Source organism: Phodopus roborovskii, unplaced genomic scaffold (assembly GCF_943737965.1).
Source record: "Phodopus roborovskii unplaced genomic scaffold, PHOROB, whole genome shotgun sequence".
NCBI classification, from domain to species: Eukaryota; Metazoa; Chordata; class Mammalia; order Rodentia; family Cricetidae; genus Phodopus; species Phodopus roborovskii.
Window position 1 is genome coordinate 876,379 of NW_026125281.1, and position 23,042 is coordinate 899,420.

The window sequence follows — 23,042 nt, forward strand, 5'->3', positions numbered from 1 at the left end:
TTCTTCCTCCCACCCCTCCTTCTCCCAGTCCACTCCTATCCACTCCTCCCAACAGGCGAGGGCTCTCATGATGAGTCAAGAAAGTCTGGCACATTAAGTTGGGGTAGGACCAAGTCCCTCCTCGCTGCGTTACGACTGAACATGGCATCTCACCATAGGGAAAGGGCTTCCACAAACAAGCTCAAGCACCAGAAAAGATCCAGATCCTACTGTCGGGGCTCCTCAGATAGTCCAAGCTTCACACCTGCCTCCCACATACGGAGGGCCTCATCGGGTCCCACGGAGGCTCCACAGCTGTCGTTACAGAGTTCATGAGTTTCCACGAGCTTGGTTCAGCTGTCTCTGTAGATTTCTCCATCACGATCTTGACCTCCCTTGCTCGTGTATCCCCTCCTTCCTCTCTTCTTCTGGATTCCCAGAGCTCGGCCTGGTGCTTTGCCGTGGCTCTCCGAACCTGGTTCCATCCAAGGCTCTATGATGGTAGCTGGGGTATATATTCTCCAATCTGATTACAGGGGACCCTCTCCACTATTGCTAGGAGTCTTAGCCTGTGGATTTTTGGGGATTTCCCTAGCACCAGGTTTCTTCCTAACCCCACAGTGACTCTCTCTATCTTTCCTTGCTCTACTCAACCGTCCCATTCCCTCATGTTCTCATCCGCCATCGCCTCCTCTTACTGACCCCCTGACCCCCGGTTTATACAGGAGATCTCATCTAGTTCGTAAAAGGCAACTGGGTTTGTGTGAATAGTATTGACGTTGATTGTACTATGTTAATATATGCACTCAGTTTACACAAAGTCCCTATAAGTGAAATAAAATGATCTTTACACCAAAAATAGAAAAAGCAGGACTCAATCCCAGGTATTTCCGCTATAAATGTCCATATTTAACCAAACGGCAACTTTACATTGACGTTGTTGATTTATTGACGAGATACATATTTTGTGACTCCACAGTAATATCTTCTAATGAAGATTTATTGATACTCAATCCAATTACTTTGCCCACTATAACTTTTCCGCCAAAGTAAAACCCCTGGGTGTCTTACAAAATTGGTGCTGTTATGTCCAAGCAACATCCAAAGCCCACAAACAATTTGCTATCAAAATTTTTCCTCGTCCTCCAAACCAGACAGTCATATTTTAGAAATTTTCCCTGCCTAAAAAAAATCATCTACTCTTGTCTCAAGTAACTTCTCAAGGGCCTCTGCAGACCAGGTGCCCTAGCTTCCCGGGGAGAAACTACATTTCCCAGAAGCGAGTTCGTCTGCGGAGCGCGCCCTTCCTGCAACAGGGTGCCTTGGGAAACCGAAGGACGCTGCGGGAGCATCCCGGGCGAGGGTGCCCACTGACGAGGCTGCCTGACCCTGCACCCCGGAATGTCTCGGCGGCAGGACGAGGCGCGGCTGGGCGCACCCGGGAGGGCGGAAGGCCGGCCGGACGCGGAGGTCAAGCTCATTCTGTACCACTGGACGCACTCCTTCAGCTCTCAAAAGGTAACGGCGGGAGCCCAGGGCCGCGCTCGGGTTCAGCACCGGGACAGCTCCCCGGGGTGGCGGCGGGTCTGCTGCAGCCTGACCCCCTGCTTGGGGTGCACTGAGGGTGGGCGACTCGGGAAGGCAGTGACGCAGGCACTGGCACTCGGGAGGCGACACTAAGAAGCGTCACATTCAGCATTTGGCCCAGAGGTTTTGCCCTCTTGAGCTCTGGGCCCTGGGGAGTAGGGCAGGAAAAAAGTGCTTTCCTGCAACCGCCTTGATCTGCTTTCCTGCTGCGAATAAATAAAGATTGCATAAATAAATGCGCACGAAATATGTTATACGTACGATATACACACATACAGTTTTACAAAAATATTTTTATTTCATGCACGCTCCTGTTTTGTCTGTGTGAAGATGTCTGATCCCCTGAAATTGGAGGTACAGGCAGTTATGAGCTGCCCTGTGGGTGCTGGGAATTGAAGCTGGGTCCTCTGGAAGAACAGCTGGTGTTCTTAACTACTGAGCCATCTCTCCAGCCTCGAAGGGCAACCCTGGCCAACCTGGAACTTGTTATGTAGACCAAGCTGTCCTCGAATTTTCGGCAACCTTTCTGCCTTGGCTACCCATACTGTTGGGATTGCAGCCTTGGGTCTCCATGCTAGCTGTTCCTTTGGGGGGGGGGTGTTAGGTATTCAGCTCAGAGATAGAATCCTTGCCTGGCAAGCTCAAGGCCCTGGGTTTGTCGATCTCTAGCATCAGAAAGGGGGGGGGAGGCAAAATCATGTAAAGACACTACCCCACCCCAAGGGAAAGACATTACTTTTATTTTCCCATGCCTGCATTCTTTGGCAAAGGTCCAAACGTATATTTGTACTGTACTTAAATTAAGGTGGTCCTGTGTGGGTTCACCTGGAGCTGGAGTTACAGGCGTTTGTCAGCAAGTCAACATGGGTGCTGGGAACCAAGCTTAGTACATCTGCAAGACCCAAACGTTCCCTTAAATGCTGAGCTGTCTCTCCAGCCCTCTAGTTCAGGGTTTTGTCTGGGGAGGACACATGGTTTGGTTCACACACACACACACACACACACACACACACACACACACACACACACACAGAGGTTGTAATGAAGACAGCGTAATTTTCCTTCCTCGCCTTTTATAATCTATAGTCTGCCAGAGTGCTGCTCATGTAACCCTTCTAGCCACAGGCATAATTAAACGACAGTTTAAAAAGTGCTGCCAGCTCAGGAAGCCAACCGTTGCGGCTTAGCCGAATCCAGAGGAGGCTTTTTTTTTGGAACGGAGAACAGTGGTGACCTCTGTGAACTCTTCCAGGTGCGCTTGGTAATCGCAGAAAAGGCACTGAAGTGCCAGGAACATGATGTAAGCCTGCCCCTGAGTGAGCACAATGAGCCTTGGTTTATGCGCTTGAACTCAACCGGAGAAGTGCCTGTCCTTATCCACGGGGAGAACATCATTTGTGAGGCCACCCAGATCATTGATTATCTCGAACAGACTTTCCTGGATGGTAATGTTAAGGCTATTTGTGATTTCTCGGTTTTATTTTCAGCATGAGCTGCTTCCTCAACCTTCCCTCTCTCCTCCTCTCTTTCCCCCTCTTCCTCTCTGTTTTGTGGTGGTGGTTCAGTGATTTAAAAACCTTTTCCCCATTTCCACAAGCCCACCAATATTCACCTTTCACAAATTTCAGATGAAGTCGGTGGAAATGTTAATGTCAGAACTTCCAAATTCACTTGCAAGAAAGCTGTAGCTGTGTGATTCTGGTTGAAATCTCTGTTCACCTGGATGGGGCTCTCCAGTGTATTTTATTGACTGGTTGAAGTTCTAGGGATAACCAATGGCTTCATGGTAGGGAAGTACTCTATCATTAAGCTATACTGTCAGTCACCAGTGGTGTTCTCTTTCCCAAGCCTGTTCCCTGACTTGAGCTTAACATACAGATGACTAAAGACATCAAAGAAATCGTATCATATTTATGAGTGATGGAAAGCTAAAGCCATTAAAATGATAGCTATCTTATGAAGTGCTTCTTGTGGAAGAAGAATAAGGCAGAAGACGTAGATGAAGTTTATTAAGACTAATGTAACATGTGAATTTTGGTTTTAAAAATTAGTTGCAATTAAAATGGGTGAGAGACCTGTTGGCTAGTAAGTTGCCAGACTAGAGTGGCTTAGAGTTTTTTTTTTTTTTTTTTTTTTTTTAAGTATTGGTTCTATCCAGACTGCACAAACTTTAGTGCTCTGCATCCTGAGCTGGTCTTAATATTTGCCATTTTGTCTCTCTATAAATGGGATTCAGAGGAGTAGAAGCATGAGAGAGGTTTTTATGAGGCGCATCATTTTCAATGGTTGCGCTAAGAGCCCTTTAGGCATAGCTATCTTACTAAAGGCCAGAATGTTGTGAACTGGTGTCTTTGCTGCTAGTTTCCTTTGTTAGTCATCGAGGATTGTGTTAAAAATAGTGTCTTGCTCAGTCATTTTGTGTCTTCACACTCATATATTTGTTCCTGGGCCTTGGGATATCTGTTAAATAGTCAGCAGTTGTACAGAAGAAATTTGAATCGGGGCGCTTTTTAAAAGTCTTATCCTAAAATAGTGATTATCTAAGCTACATTTTATGATTATTGCTTTTGAAAGCAAGTTCATGGAGATGTGAGTGATATTCCCAAGGGCAAGACTTTGGTTAGGGAGGAATTTAGAAGTTCTCAGTAATAACTGCTCATCTGAGGACTGGCTGAGGGCGCTCTCTGCATCGGTTCTCACGGGACCATTAGCAAGCAGCTGGCATTAATTAGGTGCAAGCTCTTGGGCTATGCAGAGATAGTTCAAAGGCCTCAAATTATTAGAAACTTGTTATTAGTCTTCACAGATATTTTCTACCTACCAGTTTGACAAGACTCTGTCCTTAACATATGCATATGCTGTTACTATTTAGTTTAATAGAGTGTTTTGTGTCCATGAAGCTTTTTTCAACCTGGTATATAATGAAGAAAGTTGTATTAAAGGGACACACTAAATAAGCTAGGTGAGCTATGACAGTGAGCATATTTAGACGTGGGGGGGGGGCTAGGGCAAGGCAAATACACGTATTAATGATGATGCTTAAATAGAACCATTTCTTCTAATACCCTAAATATTTCAGTAAAATTTAATTTGTCCACTAGGTAAAAAAAAAACAAATAATCATTAAATAAGTAGAAGATATTAGAATATATGATACTCATTATTGCCAAATAGCTCAGTAGTAACCCAGAATCCTGGCTGTTAATTGGTGTTTTTATAATTTGACATAAAACATTTCTTTGAAAATCATGTCTGATGTCTTATGTCCATCATTTAAAGTTTTGTTAAAAAGTAGGATTTGGTTTGGAATTAAGTTACTCTGGTATAATATTAAAAATATTATAGAAATATGATTAGGAAATATAAATTCATTTTTCGACACAATTTGACACCATACATTGCAATGTAAGCATAACATTAAAAGAATATCAATTTGAAATCATCATTTTGTTCTATTTAAAGCATTTTATAGATGTATTTACTTTATTTTATATGTTTGAGTGTTTTAGATACCTGGGATTAAATCCAGGGCCTGGTAGATGACTTAGGGTACTATATTCTTACAGAACCATTCCTCCAGCTCCTACTTAATATTTGTCGTCACTAAACCTGGCTTGCATTATTGTAACCTTTGTTCCAATGCTTGTACCTGCGCTCATCACCTGCTTTCAAAAACTCTCCTGACGTCCTTTCCTGACTCATGTGCTTTATACACCCACACCCTCAACTGAGGTAGAATGCCAAGGAAAAACATTTTTTAAAAATATTCTTATCTTGACACTCTAAGGAAGAGCTAGAAATTAAAGTAAGATGAGGTGGGGGGGATGTGTAATTCAGGATGAAAACGATTGTCTTGTGCTTGTCTGAGTACTCAGCAGGTAGCTCACACTGGCCTAGAAGTCATGATTATCCCGGATTAGCCTTCTAAGTGCTGGGAATACAGGCGTGTGTTACTGGCTGGACTTGGTTGTCTTTTGAAAAAGTTTCTAGAGGCGATGAATGCTATGTGCTTTGGTGTGAGAGGAGGTGGCCTATGTGACCCTGGCCGGGACGCCATGAAGTGCTTAGTTAGGGAAAGGGAGCTGGGAAGAGGACATGGGTGCAGTGGACATCTTATGCTGTGCTTGGCATAGAACTTGCGCAGGTAATGGATACCCATGGAGCGCTGAATAGAAGAGCGGTATGTCGATGGCTGTTCTCCTTTGAAGAAGTCAGGCTGAGCCAGATGGCTCATTCCCAGGAAACAATTTAATATTACGGTTCTTCCTTTTTCACTTTTCTGGGAAGGAAGTGCTATGTTCTTTTGGAGAAAGTTTCCGGGCCTGGCACTGGAAACCTGCCTGACCCAGGAGCCATAAACTTGTCATTTGGGAAGCGTTCAAAAATGAACTGTTTAGGGTTATTAACCTGAGGCTCCTGGACTGCGAAGGCAGTGAGTGCTTCAGGTTTCTGGATGCCTTCCTCTTAAAAATTATTAAGGAGACTTGAGAACATTGGTTTATGTGGGTCAATATTTACTACTGAGAAGTGAACCTGGAAAGCATAAAGGCCTAGAGCACTCAAGTGTAGGGCTGTCACTATTCCACTAGCTGTGAATGTGATGGAGCCAGTGTATTTTGTGTGGCCTCTGGAAAGCTCTGTCATGACTGGAGAGGTAACAAAGTGAAAAGCCATTAACATCATGGTGTTGCTGTAAAAAGTTTAGAATTAGTGCTTCACCTAAACTGTCTTTGGGAAGCCTGTAGATCGTCAATTCACACGTTAAGAACTAAGCCTTTGGATCCATGAGTAGAAGAGGAATTGAAATCTTAGATGGGTGTAAAAAAAAAAAAAAAAGGTGTTTATAATTTTACTTAACTCTAACAGGAATCTGTCATTCTTTTATTAACAATACACACAATACAAAACAGTCAGAATGCAGTGACTTGGTTACCAATGGAAATCACAGGTATGTATAAATTGTTATTTCATAGTCACTGAGAGTCAGTGGGGCCACTCCTGCCGTTAGTTGACACATAGAAAAGAGTGATCCTTGATTACCTTCTTGTAATAAACAGGAATTCCTTGTCTTAAACTTGTACAGTTTAAGACCCCCCCCACACAAAAAAAACCAAAACAAAAAGACCTACACCATAGTTCCTTATCCCAAAGATATTGGCAAAGTGAAAATACACAACTATGTGCAGAGTGGTGAGGGCTATGTACATCTGTGTTTTATGGCATGTAGAGGAAGGCACTAATGAGCCAGTTGGGTGTCGTAAGCGAGGGCATGCTTCATGAGGAAGCATGGGCTTGAGGGTCGAGTAGGAATCTACAAGGTGGAGAAAGGGGACACTAGTAGGTCATGGTTTGGAATCTGCTTTGGTACATCAGGCTATTTCAAATGTTGAATATCTGGGCTGGAAAGACTTTTATTTCGAGAATGCAATACTACAATGAAATGTTAGCGATGAGGCCTTGCAGGTTTTGCTTTTGGATGCAGTGTCTTATTTGTATGTAGCTTTTCAACTAGTGTCTGTATTTATATCTTCTATGTGTATTTCAGAAAGAACACCCAGGTTAATGCCTGATAAAGGGAGCATGTATTACCCACGGGTGCAGCATTACCGAGAGCTTCTCGACTCCTTGCCGATGGACGCTTACACACATGGCTGCATTCTACATCCTGAACTCACCGTGGATTCCATGATCCCTGCTTATGCAACCACAAGGATTCGCAGTATGTAAAAATCTTAAAGGCTGGGGGGGGGGAGGGTGTTGAGACTTGACTTATCTTCTGGTCACTGAGAGAAGATGGGAAAACAGGATTGTTGAGTCTGTTTCATCGATATGCATCAATTCAGTAACCTGCCAGGTTAATCTGTCCCTCAGCCAGTCAATAGCTGGCACCTTCTTGGGTGATGGGCTGGCTGCTTGGTTCACATTTCTGAACCTTAATTGTTTTTTTCATGACGGGAGGAAGATGGATTAGAGTATGTCTAGCCATCACCTTTGTGCTCAGTGACCGGGGATTTTCTGAGGTGGAGAAGTTCTTCCTGCTTCCTGTGAGGAGGATCTGTTGGGTCCGCGTGTGAAGTGTGGATCAGGAGAGAGTCTGTTCTGCAGTATAGTTGGCTGTTGGTAGGAAGGACAGAGATGCACTAGTCACACTTGCAAGTGTTTGGAGACTCCGAATCCTGTGTCTTCTACACCCAGAAGCCACGGTTCTCTCTTACATGGTGTCTCGGCCTTGTTTTATTACTTTTTTCCCCTAATTTCTTTTTGATGTTTTCTTCTACCATCTTTTCTTTCCTTTGCCTTCTTCCCTCCCTTCTTCCCTCTCCGATGCCCCCTCCCCTATCTCCCCCTGTATTCTTCTTCCTTTTCTTCCATGTATTTGTGATGTGATTTGAAACACAGTGTCTGACTACAACTCTACCGAGGGTTTCCCTTCCTTTTAGCAGAGGAAGTGGACGAACCACGGAGAGGTAAGGCGGTGCAGCGGCAGAGAGCACAAAGGTGTCAAGGTGTTGAGCCTTGCTGTGGCTGCCCACAGAAGATGCTCAGGAAATTCCTCAGACTGTGTGATAGGTGTTTCCTAGCTGCATTTTAAATGGGGGAACCCTAGGGTAGACAAAGTATGACCAAGATAGCAGCGGGCTATCTTACCAGTCACGGAGCTCATACTCTCATCAAGACGTTCGCGTCCCCTGCTTCTCCCAGTGCCTGAGACATGAGGGGGAAATAGTTTTCCATTTCAAAAGTGTTCTTATTATCAGGCCAGATTGGTAACACAGAATCCGAACTGAAGAAACTCGCTGAAGAGAACCCTGACTTGCAAGAGGCATACATTGCCAAACAGAAGCGAATCAAGGTAAGCGACCAGGCTGGCTGTAAAAAAAAAAAAAGAAAAAAGAAGAAAGCTGTTTCTAGAACAAGTTTCTGCTATTGCAGACCATTGGTGCACGCGGCATCCATGGCCTGTGCTCTGCTTTTAGAGAGGCTCTGAATCCATTGTAGTAGCATATGAGCCTGGAGGGTCACAGAGTTCCTGGCCAGCCCAGGCTACAAAGGGAGATACTGTCTGAAACTCAAATATCCCAAACAAAAACAAACTCCCAAACTTGTCCCCCCTCATGCCCCCCAAAAAGAAAAAAATTCTTAATAAAGAATCTTTGATATCTTTGATAGTCAGACCCAGTGATAATTATTGTCTGATCAACAGATACTAATCATGCTGGTTGCCATGGAAGGTGACAAATGTAAGTTCCAGTTAACATAATACAGGAATCTCTCATGGCAGGAAGTTGACCACTTTAAGGCCTCCATGTGTTAGCTGATTTGCTCTGACATCATAAGGGGCATCACTAACAGCCTTTCATTTCCCATGGGTTCTTTGCCCATGCCCAGACAACACATGGAAGCTGACCCCTCATCACACACAGAGCAAACTTCCAACTCTCCCTTAACTTCCTACCTTCCTTTATCGCATCGTAGCTGAGTGGGCTCAGAGTACACGCTTCGGCACTTACCTTCCTCACCTTCCTTTTCCTTCTTGGTATATGCATATGTGTGTGTGTCTGTGTGTGCTTTTGAATGTAGAGGCCGCGGGTACCATCAGGACTGTCTCCCCTTATTTTGAGACAAGGTCTCCTACTGACTTGGGACTCACTGATTTGGCTAGGCAAGCTGGACAATGAGATCCAGGGATCTGTCTGTCTCTGCCTCCCTAAGATGGGGCTACAAATGTGTGCCATAACCCCTAGCTTTTAAAAAGCAGATTCTGACGCTCGGACTCTGGGCATCATGCTTTTAAGACAAGCATTTTACAGCCTGAGTTATCTACCTCCAATGAGACCTGCTTTTTCCTTGACCATTTCATTAGTGCCCCAAGACTTATCAACTTCTGTTCTCAAGTGAATTCTAGGAGAGAATCTTTGTTTCTCATGTTGTCCTTACTGGTAAACTGGGCCTCTTAGGAGTTTCCAGTAAATACCGGGTCTGCTCCTGAGGTGATCTCACAGCTGGAATAGTTCCTCATTTTGCTCTGGGTTTACAAAATTATTCTTTACCTCCCGATTGTCTAAAATGAATAAGAGAGTGTGTGTGTGTGTGTGTGTGTGTGTGTGTGTGTGTATAAATCGACTTTGTGCTATATAGCTTTGTTGCTGTTGTTAGAAAGCGTACATAGCATCTTTTTTTTTTTTTTTTTTGGTTGTTAATTAGTCAAAGCTGCTTGATCATGACAATGTCAAATACTTGAAGAAAATTCTAGATGAACTGGAGAAAGTCTTGGATCAGGTGGAAACTGAGTTACAAAGGAGAAATGAAGAAACTCCAGGTAGGTTCTCAATCGCTTTCTTTTTGCCGAAACACCAGGGGCATTGAAGGGACATTCTTAGGCCTCACTGAACATGTCCTGCAGCCTCTTTCTGTGGTTGCTGCTATTCGCAGCAGGTTTAAAGTCTGCGACTTCACGCAGAACTCTAGTGTCTGGTTGTAATCCACTTTGTATCAATGAGAAATATGACCCTGGAAAGGTTTCCACACCTCTTAATTGATGATGGAAAGATGCTTACTTACCCAGCTCCACAAGTCAGTAGTCTGGTTGGATAACCTGAGTAATTGCTCTATTCCCACTCTGGATTTTTCCTCAGCAGCCAGCTATTTTCCATGTTTATACATGGGGCCCTTGGTGTATCTTAACAGAAGATAGTTAAAGAAGCTGTTACCCAGAAACTTCTTTCACAACAGGGAAACAGCTGTGTTTGATGGCTTTTTGACCTGTCATCCCAGTACTTCTAAGGCTGAGGCAGAGAGGCATTGCCAGCAGCTGAAGGCATTCAAGGGTTAGAGAGTAAGCCCTTGTCTCAAAAGAAAGGAAGAAAGGAAGGCATAAAGGAAGAAAGAAAAAGAAAGAATGACTCTCCCCTTCTACTTTAAGGAGATGTAACTCTCCTTCGGTCTGCACTAGAGTTGGTTTTGGGAGCCCTTGAGTATACCATAGCCTTTGGATGGTCAGGTCCTTTAAGTAAAATGATATGGTACTGCATGTTCTACTATATACTTGAAGTTATTCTTAATTACTTTAATACATAGTACAATGTGAAGGGCATGCAAATAGCTTTTGTACTGTGTGCATAAGGGATAATAACAAGAAACAAAGTCAGTACTTGCTCTGTAAAAATGGAGTGTTTTTTCATGTCTTTTGCATCCTGTGGATTCAGTTCTTGGCATGAAGGTGTCCTGCAGACAGGAATGGTGGCCTCTTAGGGATGTTTTGAACATAACTTTATGAATCTTTCTAAAGCACTCTGGTTGATTTCCTAAGCCAGAAGGAAGTAGCTGTCTGTCGATTCCTCTGGATTGTAGGCACTTATTTCCTGAGCCCTTTACAAAATGATACAGAGTCCTTGAGATCTAGCACTTCCTAGTTTACTGAGGGACTTTTTTTGGCTGACAGATGTCAAACACGTCTCTGTCAGTTCAGTGTGGGATAAATTTGCATGACTGTGATGGTCAAGGCAGGTGTGGTCATCTTTTCCCTTAGGGTGAGAACTGCAGATGGGGGCTGTCTGGTACTTGTCGCTAATTCTTAATTCCCTTTCTCCGAGATTAGAAGAGGGCCACCAGCCTTGGCTCTGTGGAGAGTCTTTTACCCTGGCAGATGCTTCACTGGCTGTCACGTTGCATCGACTGAAGTTCCTGGGGTTTGCAAGGAGAAACTGGGGAAATGGAAAGAGGCCCAACTTGGAAGCCTATTATGAGCGTGTCTTGAAAAGGAAAACATTTAACAAGGTTTTAGGACATGTCAACAATATATTAATCTCTGCCGTGTTGCCAACAGCATTCAGGGTGGCCAAGAAAAGGGCCCCAAAAGTTCTTGGCACCACCCTTGTGGTTGGTTTGCTTGCAGGAATGGGATATTTTGCATTTATGCTTTTCAGAAGGAGATTTGGCAGTATGATATTAGCACTCAGACCCAGACCACATTATTTCTAGGTTTGTTGGGCTCCGTGGAAGCAACTCCGTCCAACCACAGCGCTAGACCCCCGTCCTCTCTCCCAGACCCAGAGAAGATTTATCCTGGGCAGCTAATAGAAAGCATACTTTACATTATTCTTTGGGAAGTTCATGTGAGGAATGGGACTAATGACATGGTCCTTCCTTCCTCCTTCCTTCCTCCTTCCTTCCTTCCTTTCTCCTTCCTTCCTTCCTTCCTTCCTTCCTTCCTTCCTTCCTTTCTTCCTCTCTCTTTCTCCTCCTTTTTTTTTTTTAAACATGAGATGACCTACTGCTACTCATCCCTAAAGCAAGAATGTTAAAAGGTCAAGATCTGTTAATGCTGACAGGCGGGGAGTAGACTTTTAATGGAGATTGTCAGTTCACGTTCTCAGTTACTTTTTTCGTGGTTGTAATTAAGAGCAGACAATAATAATAACCAATGAATGTTCATAGTGCCTCAGCTGAGATTGACCACTGTTCTGAGAGTTGAGCAGTTACAAGGTCCTCCCTTGGAACTCAACAGTCATCTTTGTTACACTAGGCAGGGTTCAGAGAGCATCAGGAAACAGTACTGTATTACCTTCCACTACCAGCTCCTGGCATAAATTAGGGAGAATGAAGTACCTCTAGGATAGAGCAGTAGGCTGCAACTCCAGTGGCCTCCGTGGCTGCTCATGGCTGCCTGTCTCCTTGGTAAACTTCACATAGAACTTCTCTTGGTCATGCCCACTCTGTAACTGAAGACTCCTAGGAGGAGAGGGCTGAGAAGTTATTGGGTATAGTGTACTGGGGAGGACCTTATACATTACATACAAAACACCTGTTTGGCCTTAGTTATGAGCCACACATGTTGATCTGATAAGATTAGGTAATTATGCACTTGACCATGGGATGCCCACTAAAGCATATATGTCTAGCACATATATGAATATCTAAAGGGATAGTAAGGTGTCCTCATGGCTCCCATGACCTTGCGAGACATGATCTTATGGACCCTGAAGTCCAGTCCTGGGAGTCTTAGTCTCTACAGCCTTCTTTATGCATGTAATATGTAGATGAATGTCTCAGGTAAATATCATGGCTCATCACTGGTAGTGTATGATTTGATGAGAGCCAAATATACCCATTTTTATTTGGGATACACAAGTTTTTGGTCAGGCTTTTTTTTTTTTGATTATCAACAAAGCTTGAAGAAAAAGAGGGAAGTCTAGCATTAGAGCATTAGAGGTTGGCAGTTAATTTGGGGGAGATAAAATTTACAGCTAGTGATGATGCCCATTCATATTCATCTATGTATGTTCAAGTATGGGGGGGTATCTCAGTTCATATGGAAAACAGGTCTAGTATGACCAAGGAACAGCCATGGTACTATAATGCCTGATTTGTGCTCTGGAAAAACCTCCTATTAAAACAAGGAGGCAGTTTGTGTGGAGCTGGCTGTCAAGGCCTTAGGAGCAGATTCAGGAGTTCGATACCCGGATACCAGTGAGTAATGAAGGCCTGTTTGATGGCCTCAGTTAGGCTATGCACACGGCCAAAGGATGTACTGATTTTCATTAATAGGAAAATGTCATGACTAGCGAAACAATGATGGCAAAAACAGTTCTGTAATTCCACTTTTGTTTTATAAACCCATTTCATAATCTAGATGATAGAAGATAGAAAACCCTCATGGACTGGATGTGCCCTGTTTGTGAAAAGCACTAATAACACTCCACTGTTAACTCGTTGACAATGAATATATGTGTACCTTTATATGCTGTTTTAATTTGCCCATAGAATGTCATACAATGTCTCAATTCGCTGATTTCTGGGCATTGATGTCAGTGTATTTATGAAAGAGCCATGGATGTTAATTAATGAATTTTCTTTTAATATATGTTATCATGGAATTATGAAACCACTGGGAAGTGACTATAATTTTCTTACGCAATTTATCTGGAGGCAAATGTGTATCATGTTAAGTAAGGGTGACCATTTGTCCAGTGGTAGCAACCTGACCACTAGGTGTCGCTATTCACCTAGGAGTCTCATGATCTGTGTTTCATTCGGCTCGGCATGTCTGTAAGGTTTCAAGTGAAGATAAACGTTAATGACCTTAGTTTCTAAAGTGAGGGCATCTTCATCAAGATTATTCATCTGTGAAAAAGCTTGAGGCAAATGCAGCATTGATTTCTTATGTTTTGTGAGTGATGACAGCACCCTATGATGTCAAACTAAGGAGGGGCAGAGCCACTGTTAGCCAGAGATGCACTGTAAGGCGTCTTCCTTTCCAGGGTCATTGGTAACTGAGGCCAATGTGCTTCTCATGTAAAAACAAAACAAAAACAGCTTAAATACCACACTTAGAAAATGCCTGAGGCACTAAAAAAGTAATGTTATCTATTTCCATCTTGACACACATGCATAGTATTTTATTGTTATTGCCATTACATGCCTTTTGATTCTCAAAACTTGTGAACTGCTTGCTCAAGTTTTAGTAGTTATTGCTATTGATGTTCAATTCGTAGATGGTGTTGTTGGCTGTCATGGGTAAATCAAGATATTATTTTGTCTGTAAGATCAATAAAACAATTTAAAAATAAATGTCTTCTGGTAAAGAAAGGACTAATTAAAAAAATCTTTTATAATGACATGTTTTCACTTAGAACGAAAGCATCTGGGTTGGGGATGTCGCTCGGGGTTGGGGCACCTGTCTGTATGCCGAAGGCTTGGACTCAGTCCCTGCACTGAAAAAGTAATGAAACACAAGCTATTAGAAGTGAGCAGAGGAAAGTGAGTGGTGTGGTCTTTGAAGACATACAGCTATGCCATGCTTTTCTTCCAAGTCACCAAGTCCATTTACATACAGAGATTATGGCTAAACCGACTGGCAGCCTAAAGAGCAGTATTGGTCTTGGTTATTAAAATAGGTCTTCTGCAGCTGGGCACCTAGGTAACGTCCGTGATGAACATGGAGTGTTTAGTAGGGTTCATGTACTGCTCTCAGGATCATTTATGTTTCTGACACAGCTACTTCTCTTCCTTTAATTGGGTAGGGATTGTGAATGTACAAACTGGCACCTGCATTTCTAACCCCAGTAAGCCCAGCTAAAGTTCTAAACGTCAACTAGAAATTGAGTACTATTTTAGTGTTACCCTGACCCAAGCAAATTAAGCAGAGGTCTCATTGTCCTCAACTTCCTTGAGTTCACAAACGAAGCAAAAGTCAGCACCCACGGAAAGTGAGTGTGTAACTCATCTCAGAGATGGAAAAGGCAGCCGCCATAAAGACTCAAAAGGCTAATTGATGCAATAGAAATAGTGTTTAGACTTGGCTTGCATATTATTTATATCAAATGTTGGCTAATGTTTTTTTGTTATCTGCACTAACAAAAGAATATCTCGCTTCGGAATGCTAGTGTTAGTAGATGAGGTAGTGGACTCTAAAGCTATTGAGTAAATTGAATGGACGACACGGATAGTTTGTTTCAATTATTTGTTACATTATGAAGGTGAATCAGAGAAGAGGAGCACACTGGAGGGTTGGGAAGGCTGCGCACCCAGGCAGGTTGTCTCCTTTGTCATTGACATGAGCAGAAACCCGATTTTGAGGACAGGAGACTGAAGATCAGCTGAGAAGGAAGAGAGTGATATAGAACGGACTCCCTGGTAAGAGATGGCAAAGCTGTGCAGGTCCTGAGACAGCATACACACGTGATGGGCCGTGATCGGCTCCTGTGCCAGTAGAGAGGGCATCTCCTTCACAGGTGTCCTACCGGAAACCACATCGGGAAACCACATCGGGGAGCGTGGGTGTGCTCCGTCTTTAGCCTTTACTCATCACTTAAACATTAGCTCCTCACAGCGCTATAGTGTTCTCAGATTTGCAGTGCAAGAGACCAGAAGAATGAATGAAAATGTGACATTGAGTGAAATATAATATAAACTGATTGGTCTTCACGCTTCAATCCCCAAGCAAGTCATCGGTTTTTATTTAGAAGCAATCTTACTTTACATATTAATCCCTCCATTCCTTCTCCCTCTCATTCTCCCATTCCCCCCCACTGACCTCGCCCACCAAAATACCCCCCACCCACTCCCCAAGGATAGTGAGGCTTCCCATGGGGGATCATCAAAGTTTGTCACATCATTTGGGGCAGGGCCTAGGCCCTCTTTAGTGTATCTGGGATGAAATAGTGTCCCTCCATAGGGAGTGGGCTCCCAAAGTCCATTTGTGCACTAGGAACAAATACTGGTTCTACTGTTAGAAGTCCCATAGATGGCCCAGATCTCCTAACTGGTACCCACATTCTAGCACTGGACTGAACAAAGCCCAATCAAGTCATTTTGGGGAGATGTGGCTTTGGGATGTTTGTATAGTTTTTTTTTTAAATATGAGATTAAACTACATTTTGAATTTAAGAAATTGGTAGTCAATAAAGTTTCCCATACAGTCATTAAGCATATGACATTTGCAAACATTCTGTATTTGTTGATTGTTAATTTTAGTTCATAAAACATTTTTATTAAGATGACTAAAAATGGTGTCAAAGTCTGTCTTTGTTGACTTACTTCCTTCAGCTACCTCCTCAACTTGCCCAACAGTGTCACCAATGGGGACTAAGTACTTAGGTGCCTGAGAATTCAGGGGACACCTCCCTTAGGCCCGCCCATGGATTGAACCGAGGCCCTCTTCCTCACCAGCCAGGCACTCTCCTGACTGGGCTGTCCTCGAGCTTCGGCTGCAGCCCCGTTTCCCATATCCCTTATAATTTCTTCCTCTCTCAGGATCACTTTTCTATTTCTGTGACCTACAATTGCGAGTACAAAAGTCATACCCCAATTTTTAATTTAGGTTTTGATGTGTGACTTATTAAACAGCAATTTTCAGTTGTATCCATTAAGAAATTTAACTCATAGTAGTATTATTTTTTTTTTCTGCGAAGACTCAAAGCCCAGATATAGTCATTGATAATTTCTCCATATAGGAAAGCTCTACACACACTTTTTAGAAAACAGAGTGGAATGTCTCCACAATTATCTTCTAAGACTGCAAGAAAATGTCCTATAGGCTTGCCTATAGCCATACCTTATGGAGGCATTTTCTTGATTAAGGTTCCCTCCTCCCAGGTGACTTTAGCTTGTGTCAGGTGAATATAAAGCCATTTAGCATATCCAGCAAACTCTCTCCCTTCAGGAAGGATGACACATTGGTTGCTTTCTTGGATCCAAAGCAATATCTAAAGAGGAAATGTTGAAAAATTCAGTGGTGTCTATTCTGTTAGGCCAGGCTTAACAATGAAGACACTGTTATCAAACTAGTATCAGTGTTATCATGTGTCAGTTCCTAGAGAGTCGGACTCTGGTAGGCCAGATGACAGAATTTAACTGATAGAGGAAAGCTATAGATAATTAATAACATGAATAGAAATGCTGGTAGCTTAACTGAAAGTTTAACAGCTAATATATATCATGTGTTTTGTATGAGCAGTGTATTGGCAGTCTGTTACGAGCTGTTTCCCGACAGCCTGGTCCCAGAGCCACATCAGTCCCAAATAACACACACAGACGCTGTATTAGATATAAAGATGTTGGCCTGTTACTAGCGTTAGTTATTGGCTAGCTCTGCCTTAAATATTAACCCATTTATATTAATCTAAGTGTTTCCATGTGCTCTTACTGTACAGAGTGTCCAGACCTCTTCTCCCAAGTCCCTACATCTTGACTCCCCTGCACTACATCTCCCAGAATCCTCCTTGTCTCTTATTCCCGCCTAATTTGCCTTCCTATTGCCCAACAGGGCTTTATTCATTAACCGATAAGAGAAACATATTTACAGAATGGCATCTCCCATCAGTCTGTCAGGTTATCTCTTGTAAACATGGACAAAGAAACTGACAGCAGCTATTACAAAGAGAAATTATGATCTTCCACTTCGTCTCTAGATTAAACAAATTTTGAGACCAAGATGAAGTTACCTGAAGGAAGACTGTGTTCTTTAGAAGGACACAAACATAATCAAAGCCCCCAACAAAACCAACAGTTTCAATACAAGGGTCTGTGACACATATGTTCTTCTTTTCTCCAATGATTCCACGGATGGGTCTACCCTTACTTTACAATACTTGAGGTAAATATGCAAATGGAAGCCCTGGCCTGGAACTACTGTCCTTTTTCACATGGGGGGGGGGGGCTGAAACCTCCTACACATACACCTCAATCTGCCAGTCCAAACTCAGAACACACCGTTCTAGAACAGTGCAGGGAATCTTATACTCCTGCTACCCGGGCAATGGCAATGGATTTGAAATGGCAACTGGGGCCCATCCATGTCCCCTTGGTTCTGATGTCATGCAGAGAGGTTGTGACTGGAAACCAGAGCAAGATTCCATGAAATTGAGGTTTCAAAGGGGTCTAAGACAAGGCTGCCATTTGTCCCAGGGTAATTGTGTGCATTGGGAAGAGTACTGGTCATAATTTTTGAGAAACAAAGTCCTCATCTCATGGTTTGTGGTATAAGGGCCACTGAGTTATAGATGGCCAAGTAGAAGATACTGAAATGGCCAAGGTGTCCCCGATCTCACAGCCCAAATGGTAAATCAGAAACCATTTGCACCCTCAGAAGACTTTGAAAGGTTAGTGTTCTCCAAACCATAACAAATACAGAGGCGATATCTCCCTGTTCACATTAGCTGTTGAGACTTGGTGGAACCTGATTCTTTGTTTAGACACTAACTGCGTTATTAAGCTAAATTTAACCACGCGGCAGATCTAATTGTATCTGATATGCAGGTTAGTGTCTTTTCGCAGTGTTGCTACCAAATACCTGGCAAAAAAGCAACTCCTGGAAAGGAAATGCTGATTTTGCTTTATGGTTTACGGTTACGGTCTGGCGAGGGAATGGCTTCTAAGTCTTATGGCCCGAGCTCAGTCCCTGCTTCTCACATACCTTCAACTACAAAATAAGTAAATGCACTGTAAAGATGTGCGTTTGTTATGGCCCAGAGGCCCAGGAGTGTTTCCAGCAGGGTGGGGGGCATGTACTGGATCTCCCCTCACATTTACAGGTCTTGAAACTGCTGCCACTAATCAGGCCACTAATCTCTCCTTTTCTATTCAGTTCAGGTGGTTGGCTCACGTGGCACCTGCCATCCACAGTAGCGAGGGTCTTTTGTCGTCCGTCAAACCTCTTTAAACACATCGGAGGCGTGTCTTCTAGGTGATTCAAAATCCAGCCAAGCTGCCAGTGAGGATTAACCATAATTGTTTCATTATTGAAATATATCAAAGTGTCTGGCATTTCAAATGCAGCCAGTAACTTCCAAACTCCACCAGTAGAAAATGGTTGAGAGCCTTAGGGGTGTCTTAATACAGCAAAGACCTTGGTTAGTTTAACATTCTGCGGAACGTCAAAGTTCCTTCTTTTGGTGACAGGCTAAATGGAACTGGAGAGAGGGAAGTGTTCTACTTGCCCGAGAAAGTAGAAAGAGGTGTGGAGAAGGTAGATCCTAAAGAGACATAGAGCCCCCTCAGTGGTAGAATTTTAATGGTCAGGTGGAACAGACCATGAAGGATATCACCTCCAACGGAATGGGCCGGTTGTTGTGTCATGGAACTTAAAAAAAAATTATTTTATTTTATTTTATATACCAATCTCACTTCCCTCTCCCTCTCGTTCTTCCTTCCCACCCCCATCCACTCCTCAGGGAGGGTGAGGCCTCCCATAGGGGACCATCAAAGTCTGCCACATCATTTGGGGCAGGACCTAGCCGCCCCCCCCATCTAGGCTGAGAGAGTAACCCTCCATAGGAAATGGGCTCCAAAAAGCCACTTCATGCAGTAGGGATAAATACTGGTTCCACTACCAGAGGCCCCGTACACTGTCCAAGACTCACAATTCACACCCACATTCATGGGGTCTGGGTCTGTCCTATGCTGGTTTCCCAGCTGTCAGTCTGGGGTCCATGAGCTCCGCCTTGTTCAGGTCAGCTGATTCTGTGGGTTTCTCCAGCCTGGTCTTGACCCCTTTGCTCATCACTCCTCCCTCTCTCTAACTGGATCTCAGGAGTTCTGCTCAGTGCTTAGCTGTGGGTATCTGCTTTTGCTTCTATCAGCTACTGGATGGTATTTAAGGTAGTCATCAATCTCATTATAGGGGAAGAGCATTTATTCAGGACAGGCCCAGCATTCAGTGGTCTGTCTGGGTTTTGAAGCCTGGGTTACTGCTCAAATTGACCTGCAGTTGGTGATCTGTTTTGACTGGAGGCAGGGCAGTAGAGGGAGCTGTGGGAGGATTGGACTTTGCTGGGAAAGGCCTGGCTTCAGATCTTGGGGACCTTGTTTGTGAGGTGAGACTATATGTCTATTTTTCTTATTTTATGAAACAGATTTAGGATCACCGGAGGCAAACAAAAGTCAACAAAGACATTGCTGCTAGGTCAGGTATTTTCTAAGAGAAGGATTGTACTGAGAGGGTGTAGTGGCTACCATTTCATTTCCTAACCTTTTTTGTTGCAGCTAGTTTGATGGTGGTTCTGGATCGTTAATATGATTGAGTTAAGAAACACATAGGGTGCTAGTGTGACAGTGTGGGTCTGTTTACAGCAGGGAGGATGGATAGGTAAGACCCACCCTGGATGTGGATGGCATCAACCTGTCAGTTGGGATCGCTGAGGATGGATAAAAGGTGGGCAGCAGCACTCATATCTAGAGCTCCTTCTAGAACAAAATAACCATCCTCTTGCATTAACATAATGTAGAAATAATTCAGTATATTTGCTTATTTTGGTAGTTCAAGAATGAACTCTGAGGACATTGTAATAAGCCGTTTAAAAGAAACAACACAAATGAGTTTTCATTTCGCATATTTAAGTCTCTAAGACTGAAATGTTACAGTTAGAATAAGGAAGAGATATGCCTCATTTACTCAGGCTAAAATACACACCAGATGCACTCGTTGGCTGTAGACTCGCTAACCCAAACCTATCTGTAGACATGCTGGGCTTTTCGCTCTTATCTCTTGTGAGAGAGGCATCTGGCTGTATTTTAAGTAGTGGAACTTATTTGCAAAGCTTGAGGTTTAATAATCTGCTTTTAAAGTTTCACACATATTTCTATCCTAAGCTTAAAATAGGTTTCTCTGGGAGGGGGAGGCCATCCAAGTCTATACGTCAGCCACGGTGGAAATCTCATTTCTGAATCTTCTTTGCCATCCTTCCGCAGTCTGAGGTTTAACCACCTCTTCAGCAATATCCTCCTGCACTCACGGACAGCCTCCTTTCCATACTCTTTGTATGAGTACAAGGCTTTCCCTTTCAGTTTTCCAGTTAGGGAGATTTGTTTTTTAAACTTGTACTTTGCAGAGGCTTACTTCTTCCATGAAATATTCCAATCAAAATTTATGAAATTCCAGGAAGGAAAAAAAAAAATATAAGCTGGAAGCTGAGACCACAGGAGTGCTCTTCAGCTACGGCAATCAGCTCACCAAGTGGTAGTTGTAGATGTCTGCATGCAAACAGACCCTAGGCTCACACTGCTGTGTGGCATTCTTGGCTTCTGCCCTTAACAGCACATTGCAGATTTCCCGCTTGTTCAGCGATGGAGCAATGGCCCATCACCTGTCCCATAGGGAGCTCCTTACTCGGAGTGCGCTCACCGAGTGCAGACAATGCTTGGATATCCAACTGCTTACTTTTGTAAGGCCTTCTGTTTGTTTTAAAAAATAGAATTTGAATTTTGCCCAATAGCATTTGGCTGAGGTTAGCATGTTATCCCCCACAAAGGCCGCTTCCATGACTCTCCATATTCTGACAGTTCTCTTCACTGGAGAGCAACAACCAGCTGTAAGACACTGTGCTCTCAGTTTCTTCAAATTCGTCTCAGATGACTTCTTGGCCAATGAGTTTGGGCTTCAGGATCCATGTATACACCACTTTTGTGTTTTTCCAAGGTAAAATTGTTTTCTTCAAGTTTTTTTTCCCTCTTTCCATCAGGAAGTCATGTTTTTCCTGTGAATGGAACTAAAACCCCAAATGTTCAGTTCTAAATTCAAAACCCACAGAGTGGGTCTAAAGTAAACAAAACACGCTTATTCTCTTGTTCCTAATTGCTTGAAATTCTATCTAGGTTTTCTAAAGCTGATTGAATCATACCAGCATTTCCTATGAACCACACGTGGATTTGGAGTTTATAGAGAAACCTTAAGCCTATAGAAATACACCTTACATCAAGAAGGCACCATCTGGTATTAAGTTTCACGGCAAAAATTCAATATAACGTCATTAAAAACTATTGAGCAACTCTGGAGAAAGATGGTGTGTTGCAAAAAAAAAAAAAAATTATGTCTGTGTGTTACCATAAAGCCACCCCAATTTGTGCCTTAAAGCTTAAAGTCTCCAGTGTTTTACAGTCGGCGGAATAATGAACATTTAAAGTATATGGTTCTAACTCACAGGCTGTAGGATTGGTAAAGCGTTCGCCTTACATACATAAGGATCTGAGTTGGTCTCCGCAATTCACAATGAAAAAAAAAAAAATCCTGGTCTGCTTGTGTCTACTCATAATTCCATCATAAGAGGAAACAGAGACAGGTGGGTCCCCGAGGTTCACTTGCAACAGAGAGCCTAATCAGTGATCTCTAGCTTAAGTGAGGGATCCTGTCCCAAAAGAATGAGGCAGCTGGCGGCTGAAGAACATCTGAAGGCTGCTCTCGGACCTCCAATTTCTCCTGCTCCGACACACATGCCCACCGGCACACACAGGTGTGAACCCCTACAGTTCACACCCAGGACTGACTTTACATCTTGAAAGCACACACTATAGCTTACAAAGGAACAGTGTTGTAGAGGTGTGGATATATGCCAAGTCACAAGTGAATGATGCAGCGTTGAAAGGAGCTTTAAGTGCACCAGGAGGAGTTTGATGTGCTTACCAGTGTCTTAGAATTGCACCCTGTCAGGTAGAAATAAAGCGTGTGGATGATACGTAGCTAAACACTGCTAATTTCCATCAGAGCTACAGTTCCAGAACTTGAAGGGGATATTAGGGTACTGTTTTAACTGCTACTTCTGCATCAGAAACGGAACAAATTCAAAGGCAGGCAAGCAAGGAGCATAGGTTTTAACCTGGACTCCTTTGCATCTGAGCCAGACGATCTATAGAGAGAGCTTTCCCTTTCCTTGGGGACCTTTACATCAATGTCAGAGCTGTCTCTTCTTCCCAGCATCTTCCTCAAGCCATTGGGAGTTTTTATTGGGGTTCAGATGATATAGTATGCTTGTTGAACCAAACTCAAGTTTATCATTGCCTTGGCTTGCCCTGGCCTACCAAGGATGCTTGGATAGTATCTCCTACTTGTTGTCATGATCTAATTTACTCCAAATTTACTATTGTGATATATGAGCTCAAGTTTTTTCTTGGGTTTATAATTTTTTTTCAGTGACTAGACATCACATTATATAAGTTGCTAAACTTATGTTGAAATAGGAGAATTGAAAGTAAGTCCTAACATT

The 23,042-nt window shown here is 43.2% G+C and overlaps 1 protein-coding gene across 1 annotated transcript; it reads left to right on the forward strand.

The window, feature by feature from the left end:
- Positions 1-1,357: 1,357 nt before the first annotated feature.
- Positions 1,358-11,575, forward strand: Gdap1 (ganglioside induced differentiation associated protein 1). The gene is made up of 6 exons (XM_051196532.1): positions 1,358-1,497; positions 2,819-3,011; positions 7,112-7,285; positions 8,325-8,419; positions 9,772-9,886; positions 11,165-11,575. Exons 1-6 carry the CDS (start codon positions 1,381-1,383, stop codon positions 11,545-11,547), a joined length of 1,077 nt encoding a protein of 358 aa, XP_051052489.1. The 5' UTR covers positions 1,358-1,380; the 3' UTR covers positions 11,548-11,575.
- The last annotated feature ends 11,467 nt before the right edge of the window (positions 11,576-23,042 follow it).